Source organism: Aedes albopictus, chromosome 1 (assembly GCF_035046485.1).
Source record: "Aedes albopictus strain Foshan chromosome 1, AalbF5, whole genome shotgun sequence".
NCBI lineage: Eukaryota > Metazoa > Arthropoda > Insecta > Diptera > Culicidae > Aedes > Aedes albopictus.
Window position 1 is genome coordinate 184392984 of NC_085136.1, and position 20133 is coordinate 184413116.

Sequence of the window (20133 nt, forward strand, 5' to 3'; positions counted from 1 at the left end):
ATAGAAAGCTTTTACTGAAAAAATAATTGGTATGCTTAAAGTAGTCACCATTGTGCACAACCACTACCAAATATTTTTTCGAATAATGTATTCCACTTCGATAAATTTGCCCTTAGATACTATTCGCCATAGAATATTTTTGCGATTTACTTTTAGCGATTTTTCGCGCATAGAAGCTAGCGCCACATTGGTCGATGCGGAGAGTAGGAAAACAGCCGATGTAGTTATTTCATTAAAAGAATGTATATAAGGGTTGTTTAAGTAGTTTGTGGATCACTAAAATAACTAAAACGGTCGCTATGAAATGTACAGATAGCGCCACCGTAGCCTTGTGTGTTTGACGTAACTCGACTGCTGTCACTGTGTTACCGTCCATATACGGTGGCGCTTTTGTTTTGATGCGGAGAGTAGCGAAAAAGTCGGCTTCAATGATCCATTTCAAATTGAATAGTTGTACATTTTTAGTAGTTCCACTCCGTAAAATGCACGTAAATATGAATCATGCGGCGTATTTGTCCTTTCCATCGTGCTGCCGTTATAAGCATATTATGTCATGTTCTGTATAGGGGTAGGCGGGGCATTATGGACACCCGGGGCAGAATGGACACCCTCAGTATTTTGAAATATGCGAACTTTTTTGAACTTTTAATGAATGGAGAATATAGTCCATTTGTCTAAAACGTAGTTTCAGGAAATAAACATTCGAAATTAAAATTACACTTGATTTTACACAAAAAAGTTGCGTCCTCCGTTTTTTGTACATGGAAATTATAATTTTCACAGCATCTAAAATAAGATTTAGTGATTAGTTTATTGCAGGTCGATTAAAACCTGATATTTCTAGAACACATACAAGTAGTTTTGCTGTATCTACATGCTTAACATGTTTATATTTTCTTCTTTATTATATCAAAAATCAAGTTTGGAAATATCTTCTGCTGCCGGGGCAAAATGGACACTCACCTTTTTGAAAGAAGCGGCAAGGGAAAAATATAACCTAAATCACAAACCAAACAAATTCTTCGATTTCAGTATATTTTCGATTAAATGTTCACTATAGTAGACATAGGGTGAAACAAATTGGTCAAAAAACGACAGAAGTGGAAAATAGTCGTTCTAGGCACAGCTGTACATGCCGAAAAAAACGAAGCTTTATCCAAAACAGCCTGAATTTCAATTAACTGAACAAAAATGAACTACTTCGGCGTATTATTCATCCAAAATAGTTGTTTTGTAATGAAATGACTTTATAGGTGTAGATAATGTACGAAATCCGTAAAATTCTCATGGTGTCCATATTGCCCCATGGGGGTGTCCATTCTGCCCCGTATGCTTGAAGACGGTCATGAAAAACTAACATTTTTCAAAGCATTTTTTGAAGTGGATAAATCATTTTTCTTCGTGAGCATTCTTATGCAATAGATGCTAAATAGACTTTAAAAGGATACATGTATCAAAAAACTAAACTTTTTTGACATCTTGCCAGGTAAAGTTGGCAAAAACCTTAGGGTGTCCATATTGCCCCGCCTACCCCTACATGTCACATTTGTAGACAACAGTTCTAACTTCACAAAGAATTTGAGTAAAATGAATTTATGTTGAACGACATTTACATTCGGCCTTTCGTTCCCTTCGACTTTTTGTTACTTTCGGCCTTTCGTGCTTCGGCCTTTTGTTACCTTCGGACTTTCGTGATTCGGCCGAATTCGTAGTAGTCCCGTGATAGAACATGTTACTGGAAATTTGCTGAATTATCGGATCGGCTGTATGGTCTTTGTTTAACCTTTATCAATCCATTCTTTCATTATAAAAATTATTATTCGATACACTATCACAATGACACATTTCTAAATTAGAGAAAAACGAAAATTTAAATTCATCATGATTCAGCCGATTTGTCTGAAGCCAGAAATGGGTTATAAAACGAATGATTTATATGACTTCTAACGTTGCTGATCGTGCCACAATGTATTTCTTCGCACTGATACACTGAGGAATTTGATGAATTCGTCTCCTGCTTTTCCAGAATGTGGAGCACTGCGCTGCATTGTGTTTTGTTCAGCTTTCACAGCATCTACTTGAAGACGATGACATTGTGTTTTGCATGATGTATTGTTCCCATGTACTCGATATGCGATTCTTCTGCGTATAACGTATTTTTTCTGGAACATGGTGTATTCAAAATTGTATTCACTGGACCATCCGCAGCTCGGTATTCATGATATTCTCGATTTTCTATTCCCCTGATGGGCAAAAAAATACGAGTTTTCTACAACAAGTGTTTGACGAGTTATTATCCATTGAATTATTTCCATTATTGAAGTTTATTACTCTCACCAAAGTGTGTTTCTCGAGGTAATTTATTATCTCATCGAATGTTTCGAATTTGTTGATCCATGTTTTGCTTCGATTCGTGTTTGTTAAATAGAGTTCTCCGGAGGAACCATTTTTATTTCCACTTTACAGATACTTTGTCCAATTGCTGCTTTATTTATGTGTTGTTGCTCAACATACCTCAACAAGGTCTGATTTCCTAGCAATCATTCAGGATAATTGATGAACTATGTAAGTCACTTGATGCCGCTATCACTTCAGCTTTTTCTTATTCATTTTTGGTTCCAGTAACAATATGTTGTAGCGATGAGATGACGTAACCATGACCTTCTTGTTGAAAATAAATAACTCAGTGAACACCAAGCTTTCGAACTAGAGAATATGAAATGCATCATTTCAAATTAGCCTTATGACGTCTTAAATCAACTGATTTTTCGGGTCTTTGACAGTTCTTCTATGGAGTTGACCTGAGTTGACAAGTCCGTGTTAGCAACTGTTGTTCAATCTCTGTAAACAAGTGCATGCACGGACCTGTCACATGATAAGGCTTATTGGACCGAATGTTTTTTTCTTATATGCATATGCAATATGCAATGGAACCACGCACGACGCTCGCATTATTTACACATGTTCAACGGTTGCAGAACATCGCCATCTAGTGCTTGCTTGCCAACATGCCATTGGGCTGGGCAGTAAGCCTTACTGTTTTTTTTTCGTTTCTTGACAGTGTTTGCGGTCGTGATTTTGTTTATCCTAGACTCGTTGGGCTGTTTTACTTTCAAACGAGGATTGTTGTGTGTATGAATCTAAATCTGGTGGGCTGTTGTAGTCCAGAATATTTTGATTGTATATTGTTCGTTGTATTGTCTGCTCCACGAATCATAGGTGAAAACATTTATTGTAAGCACAATAAATACAATTTTTCGATTATCGGTACACACAAACTAGGAGCATGTCATATTTAAAGTCATTTTCAAATGTACGATAAACAATTTAGCACAGTGTGGTGCCGTTTCGTGATGCAAAATCTACAAAAGTAGATTTGTGTGCCATCTCTGATTTACGTTGCTAATCTCGTAAAATCTTGTTTGTCATTTTCCTAAGTTTCCAGTTGCAAACATGTTAAAATGATATGCTTCCGCGAACGTTTATGACCAGTGTTCCTCCTCCGGTTTCCATCTGTGGAATAAGCACTTTGTTCTTTGTTATCGTTATCCCCACCTGCTGTATTGTTGTTGCATACAAAAATATTACCATGGAACATTACATGGTAGCACCAGCTCATGAAGTTTGTTTGATCGGGATGTGGACGATTCCAGGTATTATTATGCGGTAGGATTTTGTTCTGCTTTCCTGCTGTTAAACACTCTCTTAGTGTTTGTAAACCTCTTATGCTGCATGATCTCCGGACGTAATTGTGTAAATTCTGCTGCTGCTTCTAAATATAGATTAGTGTGCGTAATATTAAAGTGCTGCTTTTTTTCTTTAATCTTTAGGCATGATTCTTTTTTTTCGGTATTGCTTTACTTTTTTAGTACGTTTTATTGTCTTTATGCCGTTTCGTTTTTTTTTGTTTTTGTTTTGTATTCATTGTACTTCGATATATTTTTTTTTAATATAGTTTTTTGACGTTATGAAATTTTTTGATGATTTGTTTTTTTTTTATTCTTTTATTCATTTTTTTTTTCAAAATTTTGATAGCAGCTTTATTTAACTTGCTACTTTCTTTTAACAAGTTTACAAATCTGATACAATCCATTGGTTTAGATACATATTTTTAGTCAACTAATGGCAGTTTGAATATTTCTACTGTAAACTGACTGCGCATGCACTTATGACGTCTATTTATATGTTTAATATTTCTTAAAGTATTCTGTTCATAAGATTAAAACAATCAAAAAGCTCGATGTATGTACATTAAATTGAGAGATATGTTCTAATAATAACACATAAGCAACTACGTATTTAAATGTTCCTTTTACATGGATGTAAATAACGTCTATATTGTTCGGCTCACAATTCACATATGTAGGTGTCTGGTAGACCGAAGCAGATCAGTCTTTTAAATACAAAAATAACCAACATCAATTTACAGAAAAAATAATCAAACTATTTATTTTTTCTTATTTCAACAATGTAATATGTATGAATATGATATTTTACAAAGTATTCGGAAGGAAAATTTGAATATCACAAGCATGTAGGTTTGTTTGTTTCGATGGTCATGCACACATAGCTTAGGAATTAGGACATACAATTAGTCACAAAAGTTCACTGCTGAACTGCATACATTATTGCAGGTGTCAAATTAATACTGGGAATCTCGTTCAAGCACAAAACAGAAGACCCACATTTGTCTATTACTTTCAATGCTTTTTCTATGTGTCAATCATACTGCTGTGGAAATGAAGCGCTATATGGTGTATCAGGTATTGCAGATAAAACCCCAAATTGGACAACACGTCGGACTCGATTATCCGGAGTCCGGTCCTTCCCAAAAGTATATCTCGCAAACGGAAGCTAAAATTATGACTGTTTACACTAGTTTACAAAAACAAAACGAAAGTCATGAACTTCTATCAACGACCAACATTGTTGATACATTATTGTGTTTTGATATCAAGAGCGCTTCAAAAATTTTTAAGTAGAACTGTTTTTACTGAAAATTAAGCTCTACAGCTTTTTAAAATTATGGAATTTAGGCCGTTACAAATATTTATTTCACGTTTTGTCCCCCCACTTTTGGCTGGTCGAGGGGGAGATAAAAATAATAAAGCATTTTATGTGAAAAATATTAAAAACTCATCGGATTTGTTAAATACCCGATATTTTGATAAATATTTTTTTTTATCTGCCCCCTCAAAATGCAAAATCCAGCCAAAAATTGTTGAAGGGGGGGGGGGGGGGGGGTGGCAAAAAGTCAACATTAAATTTGTATCAGCCTTACTAAAATTCAAATATTTCGAGTTACAGTAAACGAATTTTAGATCTTTTTGTATACTGAATATAATATGTTTCGATCATCTGAGCATAATTTTTGCATCAAATTAGTGGAATTGGAGATATTGGTGATTATATAGGTATACCTATCTCTTTAAACTTGAGTAAAATTTCCAAAATGAAATGAAGAGGGAAGTCCTATTTTGGGCACTTTTCCGCTAAAACTCAGCCAATTTTGAACCAATTGACACAAATTTTGGAACGCGATGAGATACGTATAGTATCTAGCCGTGTACAAAATTTCAAGTCCTCTTCTCCTCTTCTTGGCGTAACGTCCTCACTGGGACAAAGCCTGCTTCTCAGCTTAGTGTTCTATGAGCACTTCCACAGTTATTAACTGAGAGCTTCCTCTGCCAATGACCATTTTACATGCGTATATCGTGTGGCAGGCACGAAGATACTCTATGCCCAAGGAAGTCAAGGAAATTTCCTTTACGAAAAGATCCTGGACCGACCGGGAATCGAACCCGTCACCCTCAGCATGGTCATGCTGAATACCCGTGCGTTTACCGCCTCGGCTATATGGGCCCTCAAAAATTTCAAGTCAATTGGTTTGGAATTGCCTGAGTTATATAGCAAAGAGTGCCCAAAATACCGGCCACTGCCCAAGTGGCTCGCTACCCGATATGTATTTTTTCAGTAAGAAAAAAATCAATTAAAAAATTATTGCTTCGTTACAGAAATAGAGATGTATGAAGAGAGCAACTTTGCCTTAAAATAGAACAAAAATCGATTTCAAATCGACAGCCTTGTATGGAAAGTAAAAAAAAAAATCCGCTCTACTGTAAATTTTTCCCTTCATTTTTTCGAACTCAGCGCATGATTCTGCACTCAAAATGATCATCAGCTTACCGAATTCAAAAATGTTGTAAACTAGTGTTACCAAGCATTGGCTTGACAAAATTTCAGCTTTTTAGGACATTCCGTTCACCAGATATGTGTTTGAGAAGCATCAGAATCCGACTCCGGATAATCGAGTCCGACCTGTATCACACTATTTTTGGTACGCCTAAAAAGGGTGATAAAAGTGCACATTTGCCTAGAATCGTTTCGACGTCAGCATTGATTTACAAGGAATAAATGCACCAAAGACAACTCGATCAGACGTGATCCTACGCTGCAATCACGCTTTGAAGGTGTGTGCACACTATTGTGTCAGTCCAATTGGGGTGCAGTCAGCAATAAGGTACTTTACACCATGCACCATTTCCGACATTGTACATATTAGGGTGGTCCACACCTGTGTGAAACACATAAAATTCGAAAAATTCTTACGTTGGGCACTGTTATCAATAAAAGGCCTTTAGTGGTTCATGATTCAAGTTATCAAAAAACATCGATTTTGTCAGACTTTCCAGTTTATTCCTAAGGCCTCAGGTATAAAGGGTCAAATATTTGACAAGGAATAAACTCAAGAAGCAACATCTGTTTGACACTCATTCGAACGAATCAAACCAGATGTTTGAGCATTGTTTTTTTTTTCGGCAAATACTTGACCCTGTGTACTGTGATCTTAATTCTCTACTTCCCATGAATGCTCCACACTTTTGACGAACCCGTGATAAACGGAATTAGGTGATGCAATAGTTTTTAGAATATGAATTATTTCATTGGATATACCTAACTGCCAACTACTTGTTCCAATAATACATATAACTATTGATAAACAATCAAGGGGCTGTCCATTAATTACGTAAGGGTTTATGGGGAGAGGTGGGGGGGTTTGGGTTGAGAAATCTTACGCGCCATATAAAAATATTTGGGTTCCCATACAAAAAATCTTGTCGAAAACTCGTAAAAAATCCCTTACGTAATAAATGGACAGCCCCCAAGAAACTATTGATTTGTAATTTTGTTTCGTTGATTTCAAAAAAAAATGGCAAATTTTCAATAACTTTTGTTCGAGCACTTTTTTCTGGAACACTTTCTTGGCTTATATATATATGAAGTTTTTTTCACGACGGTAATGATACCGCGTAAAAAACCGCGTTATTTTAAAAAACGTCGTAAAAAACCGCGTTATTTCAAAAAATGTCGTAAAAAACCGCGTTATTTAAATTTACCGCGATTTTTTTACGACGGTTTTTGAAATGACGCGGTTTTTGAAATAACGCGTTTTTTTAGGACGGACCGCGTAAGAAAAAAACTTCAGTGTAACCGTTCAAAGTCGTGGGAAGTAAAGGGTTAAATGTTTTTCACTTGAAGACCAACAATCGATTAGTATTGCGTAAACAAACATGTTTTTTCTCGAATTAGGACCTTCTGAGATCGACCCACGAATCTCAGTACCATAGTCCATTTTACGGGCTGATTTTATGAATGAAAATTTGATAGGAGTAGCGTCCTAACCCGTGGAAATCAGTATCATCATCGATATTGTTGTTACTTTGTAAAATGGCTCATTAACATATAGCACAGAAGATCCTAAATCGTCGAAAACATGTTTGTTCACAATATGTTTATGCGACCTTTCAATTGTCGGTCTTGAATTTTCAAATTACAGAACACGAACAAACAACGGAGAAACTTACATTATTTGATGACATGAAGCATTTGTTGGAAATGGAAGACATGAATCTCCAGTGAAGAGAATTGTCAGACAAAAGAGGCACAAAACAAGTAACAAAGAAGACGCGGCGATTACTCTTTATCCCAACTGGTAACAGATAATGACATTATCTCGAAAATTTTTGTGGCAGACAAAATAGAGCCTGAATTTGTTGCGTACTTTTCAACTTGCGAATAATCAATTATTACCAACCCAAAATCGAAACTTTTTGATGATACATCTTCAGCAGCGTTGCAGTGGTTACCGATTCGAAGTTACCGCTCGAAAATCACAATGCAAGCCTTAAAAATCTCTAAACTCGTGGTGCACGATCTTTGTCCTATTCTGTTCAAGTTGGGACAAACGTATGACGCATTGGGTAGAATGCCGCAACAAATTCAGGTTGCGACATTGTCGTTATTGTTGTGCGATGCTTGAATTTTGATTCACTGTGAATCTCTCAATGATTCTAATTCAATTCCATGTAGAGTATTGGTTCCCTTATTAGCATGTGGCTCCCATTTTCATCCTACGAAAAACAAAGGATTGGGAACGTCCATAAATTACGTCACGCTTTTAGGGGGGGGGGGGGGGGGGGGGTTTCAGTAAAGTGTGACAAGCCATACAAAAATTTCAAAGGTCTCATACAAAAAGTGTGACATAGGGGGGAGGGGGGTTGAAAATGGGCGATTTTTGCGTGACGTAATTTATGGACGCTCCCATTGAAGTGCTGTTTGTTTTGCTTTTTATTTTTTGTATTGTTTATTAGAAGTGAGCACCCATGAAAACAAAAAGAACAGAATCAATCGGTGCCGCAACCGCTTGTTTTCAAATAGGATGAATATGGGAGCATGAGATTATTGATGGCACACATACTCTATAACAGTTTATCCTGGCAAAAAAAAAATCTGATTTCATGCAGATTGAAAATTTGTGACATATTGTTCCACTGTGATTGAATTACCAGCATTAAGTTGAACATTTGCTATTCCTATTAAGACTACCTATTTTCGATTTGTAGTACATTGCATTTTACAAGATTTTAAAAGGGAACCACATTATCAAAGTATGAATAGTAATTAAAGAATCCTACCAATGCTAAACAAACATGAATCATTCGCTTTTTTATTCTAAGATGCACTTTTTTTAAACGTTAGAAATACACTGTTGACATTATTGACCTTTTTAATGATTATGTATGCAACTCTATTTATAGTACTGACATATTTTAGAGCTTACAGTATAAAAAAAACAAAAACGGCCACATTTATCGAAAGTAATTGTTTCGGGGTAAGGTCAGACGGAAATGGTCAATTGTTAATTGAAAATCCAAAAACATCCGGGAATAGTTGAAAGTGAGAGACAGTGGAGGAAGCTGTCCAAAGTATAATAACACACCCCTAGGTACCAGAATCCCAATCGACCCCATCACTAATGCGTCACCCATTCGTTCCCAAATTGCCTGCAGGACTGTTTTACCTTAGTGAATCTTGGTGTAGGCAGTAGAGCGCGTATAGTAGACCCGAAGCCCTTGAGTGGTCCTACCGCCTCCAAGTCAACACCCGAGACTGCAGAAATTGGCTGGAAATCCTGCAGAGGAATATAGTCCACCACAGTAGCGTTACCAACTGTGAGTGCCACCATTTTACCCGGAGCTTCGCGGCATTGTCAAGTCAACGACCGCGAATGCTCGGTAGTTAAAGCCAACGAAAACAAGAGAGGAGGAAGTGAAGCCGACGTAGCGTCGTCGGCCGAGAGGAGCGATCCAGCGATGACGAAGGAAGGTGGAAAAGAGTACAGTCACTATATACACAGTCTGGCGGACTGTCACTTTCGACCGGAGCCAATCGAGCATGACGTCACGGTGTAGCATTTATCGGTGTGGACACTATGACGTCATGCTCGATTGGCTCCGGTCGAAAGTGACAGTCCGCCAGACTGTGTATATAGTGACTGTAGAAAAGAGTGGTTGCGGAACGAAGAAGAGACCTCGTAAAATGCAAGAAGAAAGTTACCCGACGTCTCCACTAGACAGAATACAGAAATGTTTTGCCATTTTGCTGAACAAATGTGTTATGACAAAAATGTTCTCTCGCTGTTTGCATGGAAAGCAGCGGTGTTGATCAATTCTGTTACGTTTTCTCTTTCTGGCAGCACAATGGCAAGATATTTACATCTAGTGGGGAAATTGGGTTATAGATAAGGTAGGGGCTACATAGGTTGTAAGGAAGCGATTATCCTTCCTGTGTGCACAAAAGTTCTAATAAAGTGGGAAAAGTGTGTTGCAATTCGGACTTCAAGTGTTCGGTTGTGGTAATTCAAGCGCTTATGCCGACCCTGAGGCAGTGTAGATTCCGGAAAGGGGGCTACCCCATTCATGTATGTTTGTGTATTTGTATGTTTAGATGTTTGTGTGTAGTGATGTATTATTAAAGTGACCAGATATATTTTGCACTGATGCGGGACACAGTTTTACATAACAAAAATTGTACAACAATTGTGGAATTCGGAACCCTTTAAAAACAGGAAATATTTTATGGGAATTTCAAATTACATACCTTGCTTAAGAAAATCTTGGCTACTAAGGCGTATTGTTTCAGTATTCGTATCTGAAGCAATTGCACTTAATTGAAACTTTTCAGGAACAACTTAAAAATTTCTCAAAATAATCTTTTAAGCACAAAAACAAAACCATGATCACACGACAAGCAGAACAGCAAAATCTTTAATGACGAAAACGACAACCATGTAAGAAACACTAGACTAATTAACACAATTCTAGACAACTAAACATTTTTCCCTTGAAAAAGACCACACCCAATGGTCGAAACGTTGGGTAAAATAAACTAATAACGTCGAATAAATTTTCTGACTGACATAGCCGCAAATAAAAATTTACTATTTATATTATTAATTAGTTTGCTTTTGAGAAGAACAGAAGCAGTTGGTATTCTTTCAAATATATCCATTATATTCAGAAAATCATAGTATAATTCTTTCGGGTATACGTGCCGGTATTCCTGCTGGTATTCTTTGAAAGATTCTTGTCGTTTTTTTTTTTCAAAAAAAAAAATCTCGGGATTTTTCCTGGGCTTCCGCCAGTAATTCCTACCGGGATTTCTTATGTGATTCTTTCAGGGATTCGTTTCGAGCTTCCAGCTGAGATTTCTCTCAGGATTCTACCAGATATGCTTCCCTGAATTGCTTTATAAAACCCTTCAGGGATTTCTTCTAAGTTTTCTACCGGGATTGCTTTTGGAAATCTTGAACTGACAAGTGTTATGGCCGGGAGCGGGACATTTGGCATAAAATTATTTGGCATAAGGTCGTTTGGCATAGGGTCTTTTGGCATAAAGCCATTTGGCGTAACGGTCATTTGGCATAATGGACATTTGGCATAATCGAAATGCACCCTTCTTTATTATGCCAAGTGTCCATTATGCCAAATGACCGTTATGCCAAATGGCTTTATGCCAAGTGACCTTATGCCAAACGGCCTTATGCTAAATGACTTTATGCCAAATGACACAGACCCATTATGGCCCCATGACTCCCTTGTGCATCAATCAAATATCCACCGATACCCTTAATAGAATTATTTTATTATATCGAAATTACGTTATATCGAAGCAATATGTACGTTATACCAAAGTACGAAAACTGATCTGGTTTTCCGTGAAAACAGATGCATTTGTATGTTGAAAGAGTACCTCTACTTAACTATAAATTTTAAATTTATTCACATATGAGAAAGGTTAATAATGTCAAACAGATCTTCCAACGTTCACTTAACCTGCATTTGTTCATGCTCTCTGTCAATGGGCCTTTTCATTTGACGTCTTAAATCAGCTGATTGTTCGGGCGTTTGACAGTTCTTCTATGAAGATGACACGTTCGTGTTAGCAGCTGTTCAAGCTTTGTAAACAAATGCATGCACGGATCTGTCACATGAAAAGGCCTATCTACATACCTATATATTTGGGTAAGTTTTCTTTTAAAATATTATCTAAATACTAAATACTGATACTAAAGTGAAGGGTTCTCGCAAACACATAAATGGATTATTAAGCCTAAAGATGCTGTTTTATCTCTCCACATACCTGGTAGCACCTCTCACAGTAACGATACATGGGATTGTTTTGCTTATTGTTACATTTGACACATTTCCAGTAATCTGCCGGGGCAAAATCACTATCATACGATGACTGACTATCGGACTCCTCGGTATCCGCCAGAATGGCGAATTCAGTGGCGGACGAATTGTCTGCCACTGCTTGTGCAAACGCTGCCAGCATATAATCCTAATTGAAAGAAAAAAAAAACAATTTTAATCAGACAATGTGTGTTCAGCAAACACTCATATCTTTGAACTTACATCAGTCCCGCTGGAGGATGCATCCGACAAGTATTCCGCTTCTGATTCTGTTGCACTTGCTACTTCATATTCAACCACTTGCATTGTGGCTATCGTGTCAACGGGTCCATCGCCCAATGACGGTTGTGATATACTTGAGCATTGCGAATCAGTATCGCTATCAGATATGTCACTAGAATCATTGCAGATGTCTAAAAATAAAACAACAATTTGCCATGAAGACGAACGCATAGAAGGAAGGTTGTTTAATCATTCTATGCCTAGTTTTCCTAATTAGACTTCTTCTTATGTTAATACCGTGTATGCACCAAACTTTGCGCAGTTAAGAAAAATCAAATTTCTAATCGTTAAAAAAATACAAATAAACAAATAATATCATGAGCAACATGCTTATACGATAGACTAATGATCCGTCTTTGAGTCTGCAATATTAAAAAAAATCATAATATGAACCACAAAATACTTAAAATAGAAAAACTATTCCATTGCCTTGTTCCTAACTTTGCGCACAAAATCTTTGATTGTTCCTAACTTTGCGCATGGTGTGCCTAACTTTGCGCATACTATGAATTGCTTGAACAAGTCATCAAAAATACTATTATTTAATGCTTCCCCATTGAACTAAAGTTATTCAGGTAGTGTGCTCTTAACTGATCTTTGTTGAAATACTTTGTCCTACAAGATAGGGGCGACGGAGGCTTCCGGCAGTACGTCTGCGGTTCGTACTAGGCACCTACCGTGTGAACAACCCAAAATTCATGAGGGGTTTTCCAGTGGCTAGAGATCAAAGGTAAAAGCTTCCTGATAAGGCTGACACAAATTTCGATTTTCTCTAATGTCACCCCCCCCTCGGAAAATTTTGGTCGGAATTCAACATTTTGATAGGGGACACAAATAAATTATACAAAAAATTTAAAATTTTGAACTGGAATTAGAGTTTTCGAGAAAATTTCTAACAAATCCGATGAGTTTTACAATTTTGCCTAATTGTTTGGGTAATTTTTCAACAAATACATTTATTATTTATTATCCACCCCTTGACGAATCAACGAGCAAAGTGACAAAAGAAGAAAATGAGATTTGTTCCGGCCTAAATGAAGTGATCGTTACGGATAGGAACAATAAGGGCCCGCAAAGATTTTTACAATTCAAGTTATCCTGCATATTATACGCATTCCATTCACTAAATGATAATGATACCGATAGTCATAGCTCTATGATTAAATCATATGGGTTGTAAAATTGAAACTTTTCAAAATTATTCCGGTACCATTGCACAAATGATAATGATACATCCAATGATAAATATATGATTTTATATGATCTTCTTTTCACCTACTGGAAACTTTTTCAACCTACTAGAGTGAAAAATCCTCAGGAATGCACTTAGCGGGAGTCGGGAAGCCTTTGCTCTGGTTTCCTACATATGAGAAACCTTCATAAAGTTACTTCAGTGGTCACTTTTAGAATTATCAAACTTCCTACAGGGTAGAAGCTTCAGTTTTGGCCAGTCCGGTGTTTTGGCCATAGTGCGATATTGAGCCTGTTGCGATCTAAATCGGCGTAAATTTATTTTTTACTAGTAGATCCTAATACAATATGATGATTACAGCTGTGAAAACCACACATTTTGATTAAAAACTGGAAGAAAAAAATATATTTCCTTAAAAAATCTGCTCCCATATATCTATTTTGGCCGGGGTGCTTCTAATTTGGCCACTGCCATAAGAAATACACGTGATTGGCCAAAATAGAAACCAAACTTAAGAATATGGCCAAAACTGCGGCAGAGCTTCTATTTTAGCCAGTACCACTTTTAATACAAAAATCAAGTATTGGCATGGTTTCTGCATTTTTGCTTCAAAATATAGATTGAAACCTTTCTTTTGACGCATTGATTGTTTTCATAGGATTATTGGTTATTTTTATAAAAATGATTTCCCTTAGACTGGCCAAAACATTTTTCACCAAGCTTTTTCATCACGGGAAGTCATGTCTCCGCCCGCCTATATGGGCAGAGTGCCGTGGGAGGAATTCTATTCAATGGATTTCTTGGAGAACTGCATCGGTGGCACAATCAGTGGTTACTCAACAGATGCCATTTCCTATTTGGCGGTCGACCTACGAGCTAACAACCCGCATAATCACAAACTGTAAATGCAACGTTTCTCATACTGTAGATGACCATTAACAATTGTCATTTAACCATTTCTCAAACTATTGGCGATAACAATAAGCTAACCATTCCAGGTACAGATTTGCCAGTTCGACAAATGGTTATCCGCCAATTTACAGTATGTGGAATAGGCGGTTAAGATTGGTTACCATAAAAAATCGCTCGTTTTCCCGAACAAATTTTTCGCATTACAGTAAAGAATACGGTCAATATATTATCCAGTTTTTCAGACAATTCACTGCATAGAAAATGATTAGAGAGCAGTTTAACAATAAATCTGGAAGAAAAACGAACACTGTATGTGTTATTATTGATTTATGGTTTTCCATAGTTTTTTAAGCTTTTGATATATAGGTCTTGTGCATTCGAACCGTTTAAAAATAAAAAGGCAGTTGTGAGCTTACCGGATTTTGTTTTTATTCAATTTATATTCATCTTTATATTTGTGGAAGAAAAAGGTGGTTTCCGCGGTTTACCTTTCTCGTAAGACTTCCTCGCATCATATCGAGCAGCGCAACCTGCATTGAAGAAGAAGCATCTCGGGCCATTCCGAGGGCTGCTGAAATTCCTCGACTCGTGAGGTTACCCATCGTATGCCCGGTAGCGGCGATTAAAACTTCCTACGGTGGGAGCGGATTTCTAATCGCAAGATCCTGTTGGTACGTCTGCAGAGGTCTGCAGCACATTTTGCGTTTTGTCTTCCAGCCGATGTGTGGCATTTTCCTTCGAGAACGTAAGCTGCAACGGAGTACCAGAGTATTTCAATTAGACGAACATCAACAGTTCCAAAACTAACTTACCTTGTGATCCAGTTTTTCACTCCGGCAAATCTTCACTGCTTTCACGAAGATTCCTTCTAATTCGGAGCTGATTAGGCCGGATTTTGAAGGTTTTTTTTTTACATTAAATTGGTCGCCTGCTGCTGCTTGATAAGAAAGAAGTGCGGTTTGTTGTCAATTATGCCGCTCACTACTACTAATGAGCGCTACAATTTGCCAAACTGTTGAGCAACTATTGTGCACAGTGAAACATACAAGTGTGAGTATTTTGCTCAAATATGAAAGCTAACCATATGTTATGAGGTGAGTTTATGTTGCTACAATTTAAAGCGACTTTTATCCCCATATTATTTAACAGTGCATGTATACTATGCCATACTGTTACTGTTTGATATACTGGATTCAATTTAGTATTTATGGTACGAAATTTTCGGATACATATGTTTCAACATGAAATCGCCTATTTGACATAGAGTAACATTACCAGTTGGAGGGAATTTACTGTTTGGAAGGCATAGCAAACTGTATTTTATTATGCGGGACTGAACTAACTTACCCTGCATATCGGATGTTCCAGTTTCATCTACTTTTACATCATGGGCTTTGAATAACCCGCGAGCACCGTGTAGATATGGCCTACAAGCAACGCGGCGAAGGAAAAAGGATATTCCAGCACTAGTCACCAGTTCGAATCGCGATCCGAATCGCAGCCCTCAAAGTTAAAAAAAATACTTCCAACACAAAAACAACACAACAGGATGCCACGAACTTTGACAGCAGTAGAATCTGCAGGGGTGTGTTTTTTTTTTTAAATCGATAAAGCAGAATTATGAAACATTTCAAATTTGTATTTATTATTCAGTGAATCGTTAGATCAATGATAAAGTGATTATAACATGAATAATTTGGCAAAATTTTTGTTCGTGAAAAAAGCTATTTTTGAATGGTAACCATACTTAACAACCCATTCGGTCTATCATTAAAACTCCGAATATGATAACTCGGATCATTGATATGATTCGCGTTTATGATATTGTATCATACATTTTATGTTACCACGTATGATCATAAAATGATACGCTTTATCACAACTTTACGGTACCGTTTTATTCGGGTTCTTTTCATGCTCATGTTACATCTGTCAAAATGACCTGTGAATTGTCAGTCATTTTGAGGTTAGGTTCGTTGTTGTAATAAATATCGTTTTCGTTTTTGCGCCGGTGCTACACCGCTTCGTGCTGCACTTTTCGCTGAATAAACGAACATTTTCGGTGCAGTTGCATTGGTGTGCGTATATAAACACCAAAATATTGACAACTTCGCAAACGCTGATTGGTGGACACGGTGTGCACCTGCTACACTCCCGATTTTTTGAGTGCTACACTATCATGCGCGGTGCAGAAAAAGTGCTGCACCGGTGTAGCACGAAAATCAAAAACGAACACTTTCGGTGCAAAAGTGCTACACCGGTGTAGCACCACCGCAAAAACGAAAACGACAAAAGACTTTCCGACGTTTCTCTGCAGTGCTATACTGCTATCGACACAAGTGCGCATGCTTTTGGTGCGATTGGTGGTGGTGCCAATTTTCACCTACGCCGATGTTGTCTACTTCCCCGGTACATCAGCAATGCTGAAGGAGGAACTGCAGAGATGCTTCAAGGCTTTGATTTGGTTTGTTTTCAAACTGAACCGATTTAAAACCACTGCAGATGTGAGAAACACTGTTCTAGGTCATGATCTGCTCTGCAATGCATGCATGCAATGCATGAAAACCACATATGCGGTTTCCTCCGGCAAGCTTGGAACAAGATGCTTCCAAAGTACATCTTGCAGTTGCAACATCTTCAACAGGGTCATATGGAGCGAGCTCGCACTTTTGTGATGCCGATACCCACTACGAGCAAGAAGAAGAGTATCCTGGTGCACGGAATACCGCTCTGGAACGTACTACCAACGGATGTTAAAACCAAGCCTTCGATGGAAACATTCAAAATTTCTTAGGGCTAAGAAATATGAACCGATAAAGAATAAAAAATTCACAATCGAAATTAGTATTTCTCAACAATTTTGTAACTAGATTAGCTTTTCCAATGTGTAGAATAAATGAACAGGTTACAGACAATAAAAAAAGAGAATAAATAAATAAAAGCGTTGATGAAAAACTCGTATTGAGAAAGAATACTTCTCTGAATTCCTTTCCCTTATTGGTTGATTTGTACATCCTTCATTGTAATTGAAATTGAATTTATTAATCATACGTGAACCATCTTGTACATTTATCGGGTCAAGGAAACTTTGAGGGGAAAAACAATACTGATGGAATAACTAATAGATAACAGTGCTAAGGTGCTAATAATTAGATGATATAGAATTATTCTATATCGATTTAGTGATGAGGTACTACTGAATCGATATAGAATAATTCTATATCATCTAATTATTAGCACCTCAGCACTGTTAATCCTTTTATTGGCCAAGAATACCTAAACGTGTGGTATATAGGGTGAGCATTATGGTACATCGAGTCCACTCTCGATTCGGACGCGGAACAGCGAGCATCTCCTGCAGCAGCAAGAGTTGGAACGAAGCCTTGCCTCGCACTCCTATTTAAAGGCGTGCATCAGTCCCTCGAGCCCCACTCTCGATTCGGACGCGGAACAGCGAGCATCTCTTGCAGCAGCAAAAGAGTTGGACCGAAGCCCTCCTGCCTCGCATTCCTACTTAACCCTTTATAAGGCCGAGAAAACTAGAAGAGTTATCATCGCATACTATTATGCAAATGATTATATACATGATTACATATACAAATCAATTTTTGTTTAAAAGAAACTCTCAAAAATCTAGGTGGCAATATAGTTGCCACTGCCCGTTTAGGCCAAAAACGCTGGTGGCAATATAGTTGCCACTGCCCGTTAACCCCAAAAACGAGCTTTTGAGGTGGCAATATAGTTGCCACTGCCCGTTTAGGCCACCAGCGCTGGTGGCAATATTCTTGCCACTGCCCGTTTAGGGTACTTTTCTTCTTTTGACTTCGACAAAAAGCCGGAAAAGAGATTTTAGAGTGGATTGGGGCTTAACCCATAATATAAACTGTGTAGTTCAGCTCATGTCAACCCAGAATTTGATTATATCTTAAAATATTTACCAAATCTATAGTTTTACAATAAATTTGAGCTAATTTTCTTCACGCGGTCAAAATTAGCCATTTTTGAGACTACAAATTGCTCCTAAATTGTTGTTAAAGCTTTGTTTAGTACCAAAAAAATACCAGGCGTTGTTAGTAGTCCCAATTTTGCGTAAACCAAAAATAAAGTTCGAAATAAATTGTTTTAAAACAGAAAAAAAATACAAACAGTAGGTGGCAATATAGTTGCCACTGCCTTATAAAGGGTTAAAGGCCTGCGGCGTAGAAGAACTCGCCGGTGCGGATAGCCTTCTTTTTCAAGCAGCGCTTTCCTACCACTGTCGAGGCTTCAAGATGATGCCAATGTATTTTTAATTGTTGTTTTTTCCTTGACCCGATGTAAAGCTAAAGCTAATAGGATATCGTATTGCAAATAAATTACAATTACAATTACAACATCAGAAGTTGACTACGTCTCTGACTGCGTTCGATAGTGCATTCGTTCATAAACAGTGAATGAGGGTGAAGTACTGGTTTTACAAGTTCGAACATGCACGACAGATTTGTTTGTTTACCTATATCCCACGCAACAATTAAAAATAGGTTACATGACAACGAAGTTTTGAAAATCAATTCAAAAATTAATAATTTTATTTTCTTGCGGTTGCGGTTCTACATGTTCTCTTGTTTTTTTTTTGGCTTGAGGAACAGTGCCAGTGGCATTATTATTGTTGATTCATACTAATCTTTGTTTATTGTACCAACGCCTTCAAACATGTTGCATCTTGTTTGACAGACAGCTCGTCATTGCTAATATGCTGTGTGATCATATAGGTATTATATTATGATTTCATTACGACGCATTCATTCGTTAGAACTGCTTGAAAAACCCCTTACAGTAAAAATAAATAATTACAATACCTGTTTCTTGTTCATTGAAGCTGTTATAAAAATCTTCATCAGATTCTAGCACTCGGAGTGGACTTTCCTTGGCCAACGTTATGTAAATGAAATTCTCCTCATTTGAAATGGGTGGTGCTGTAAGTTCTGCTACTTCACTGCAGCTGCGACGTTTCTTTGTATTCCAGCCTACGGAAAGTGTCGCGTGATATGTTCATTCGCATTTCGGCCATTTTTGCCAAATACATACCGATAGTTTTCAATTCACAGGAAGTCATGTTGAATTTTGTTAAATCACTCAAAAACCGCGCTTCTAATCACTTGCGAAAATAATTGTTGAGCACTTTTGATAACTAACTGCTACACACCGCTTATTCTTTTAGTAGATCGGAGTGTTCACAGCGAATCACACGACAGCAGCATTTTATGGAAATTTTTCATTCTCAATATGAGCCAACTCTACACACGCGTAACAACGCCCAAAAACGTAATCATGCTACCCCGAAAAACTACCACTCAGAGAATACGGAAAGCGCTTTAAATATACCCAGAAGAAAATCTACTCAAAATTGGGTTGATGGATCCGTGACTTGCACCTACACATCGAAAAATATTTCTACTCAGTTGATGAGTACACGCTAAGAAAATCTAACTCTAAATTGAGTTCTTTTCACACACACATGTGAAAAGAACTCATTTTAGAGTAACATTTCCTTAGCGTGTAAGGTGAGTAAAAAGTAAACCGATATTTTTGCACGCTAAGAAAATCTAACTCTAAATCGTTTCGTTTCCCACATCTCCGAGCTTCTTCACACTGCAGTTTAGCTTCTTAGCGTGTGTCGGAAATTATTTAGCCAATAGGTGGCACTGTCGATTGTTTGAGGCACCATCTATA

At 37.4% G+C, this 20133-nt stretch overlaps 1 protein-coding gene across 1 annotated transcript in view; it reads right to left on the reverse strand.

Annotated features, from left to right (window-relative positions):
• Positions 1 to 19728, reverse strand: part of LOC109405526 (E3 ubiquitin-protein ligase Mdm2) — a 30582-nt gene extending 10854 nt beyond the window's left edge. The window contains exons 1-4 of the mRNA XM_019678620.3: positions 19489 to 19728; positions 19260 to 19427; positions 12258 to 12448; positions 11983 to 12183 (exon numbers count right to left, since the gene is read on the reverse strand). Of these exons, the coding sequence (XP_019534165.1) occupies positions 11983 to 12183; positions 12258 to 12448; positions 19260 to 19427; positions 19489 to 19516 (588 nt within the window). The 5' untranslated portion in view covers positions 19517 to 19728. The remainder of the gene's footprint in view (positions 1 to 11982; positions 12184 to 12257; positions 12449 to 19259; positions 19428 to 19488) is intronic.
• Between the last annotated feature and the right edge of the window lie 405 nt (positions 19729 to 20133).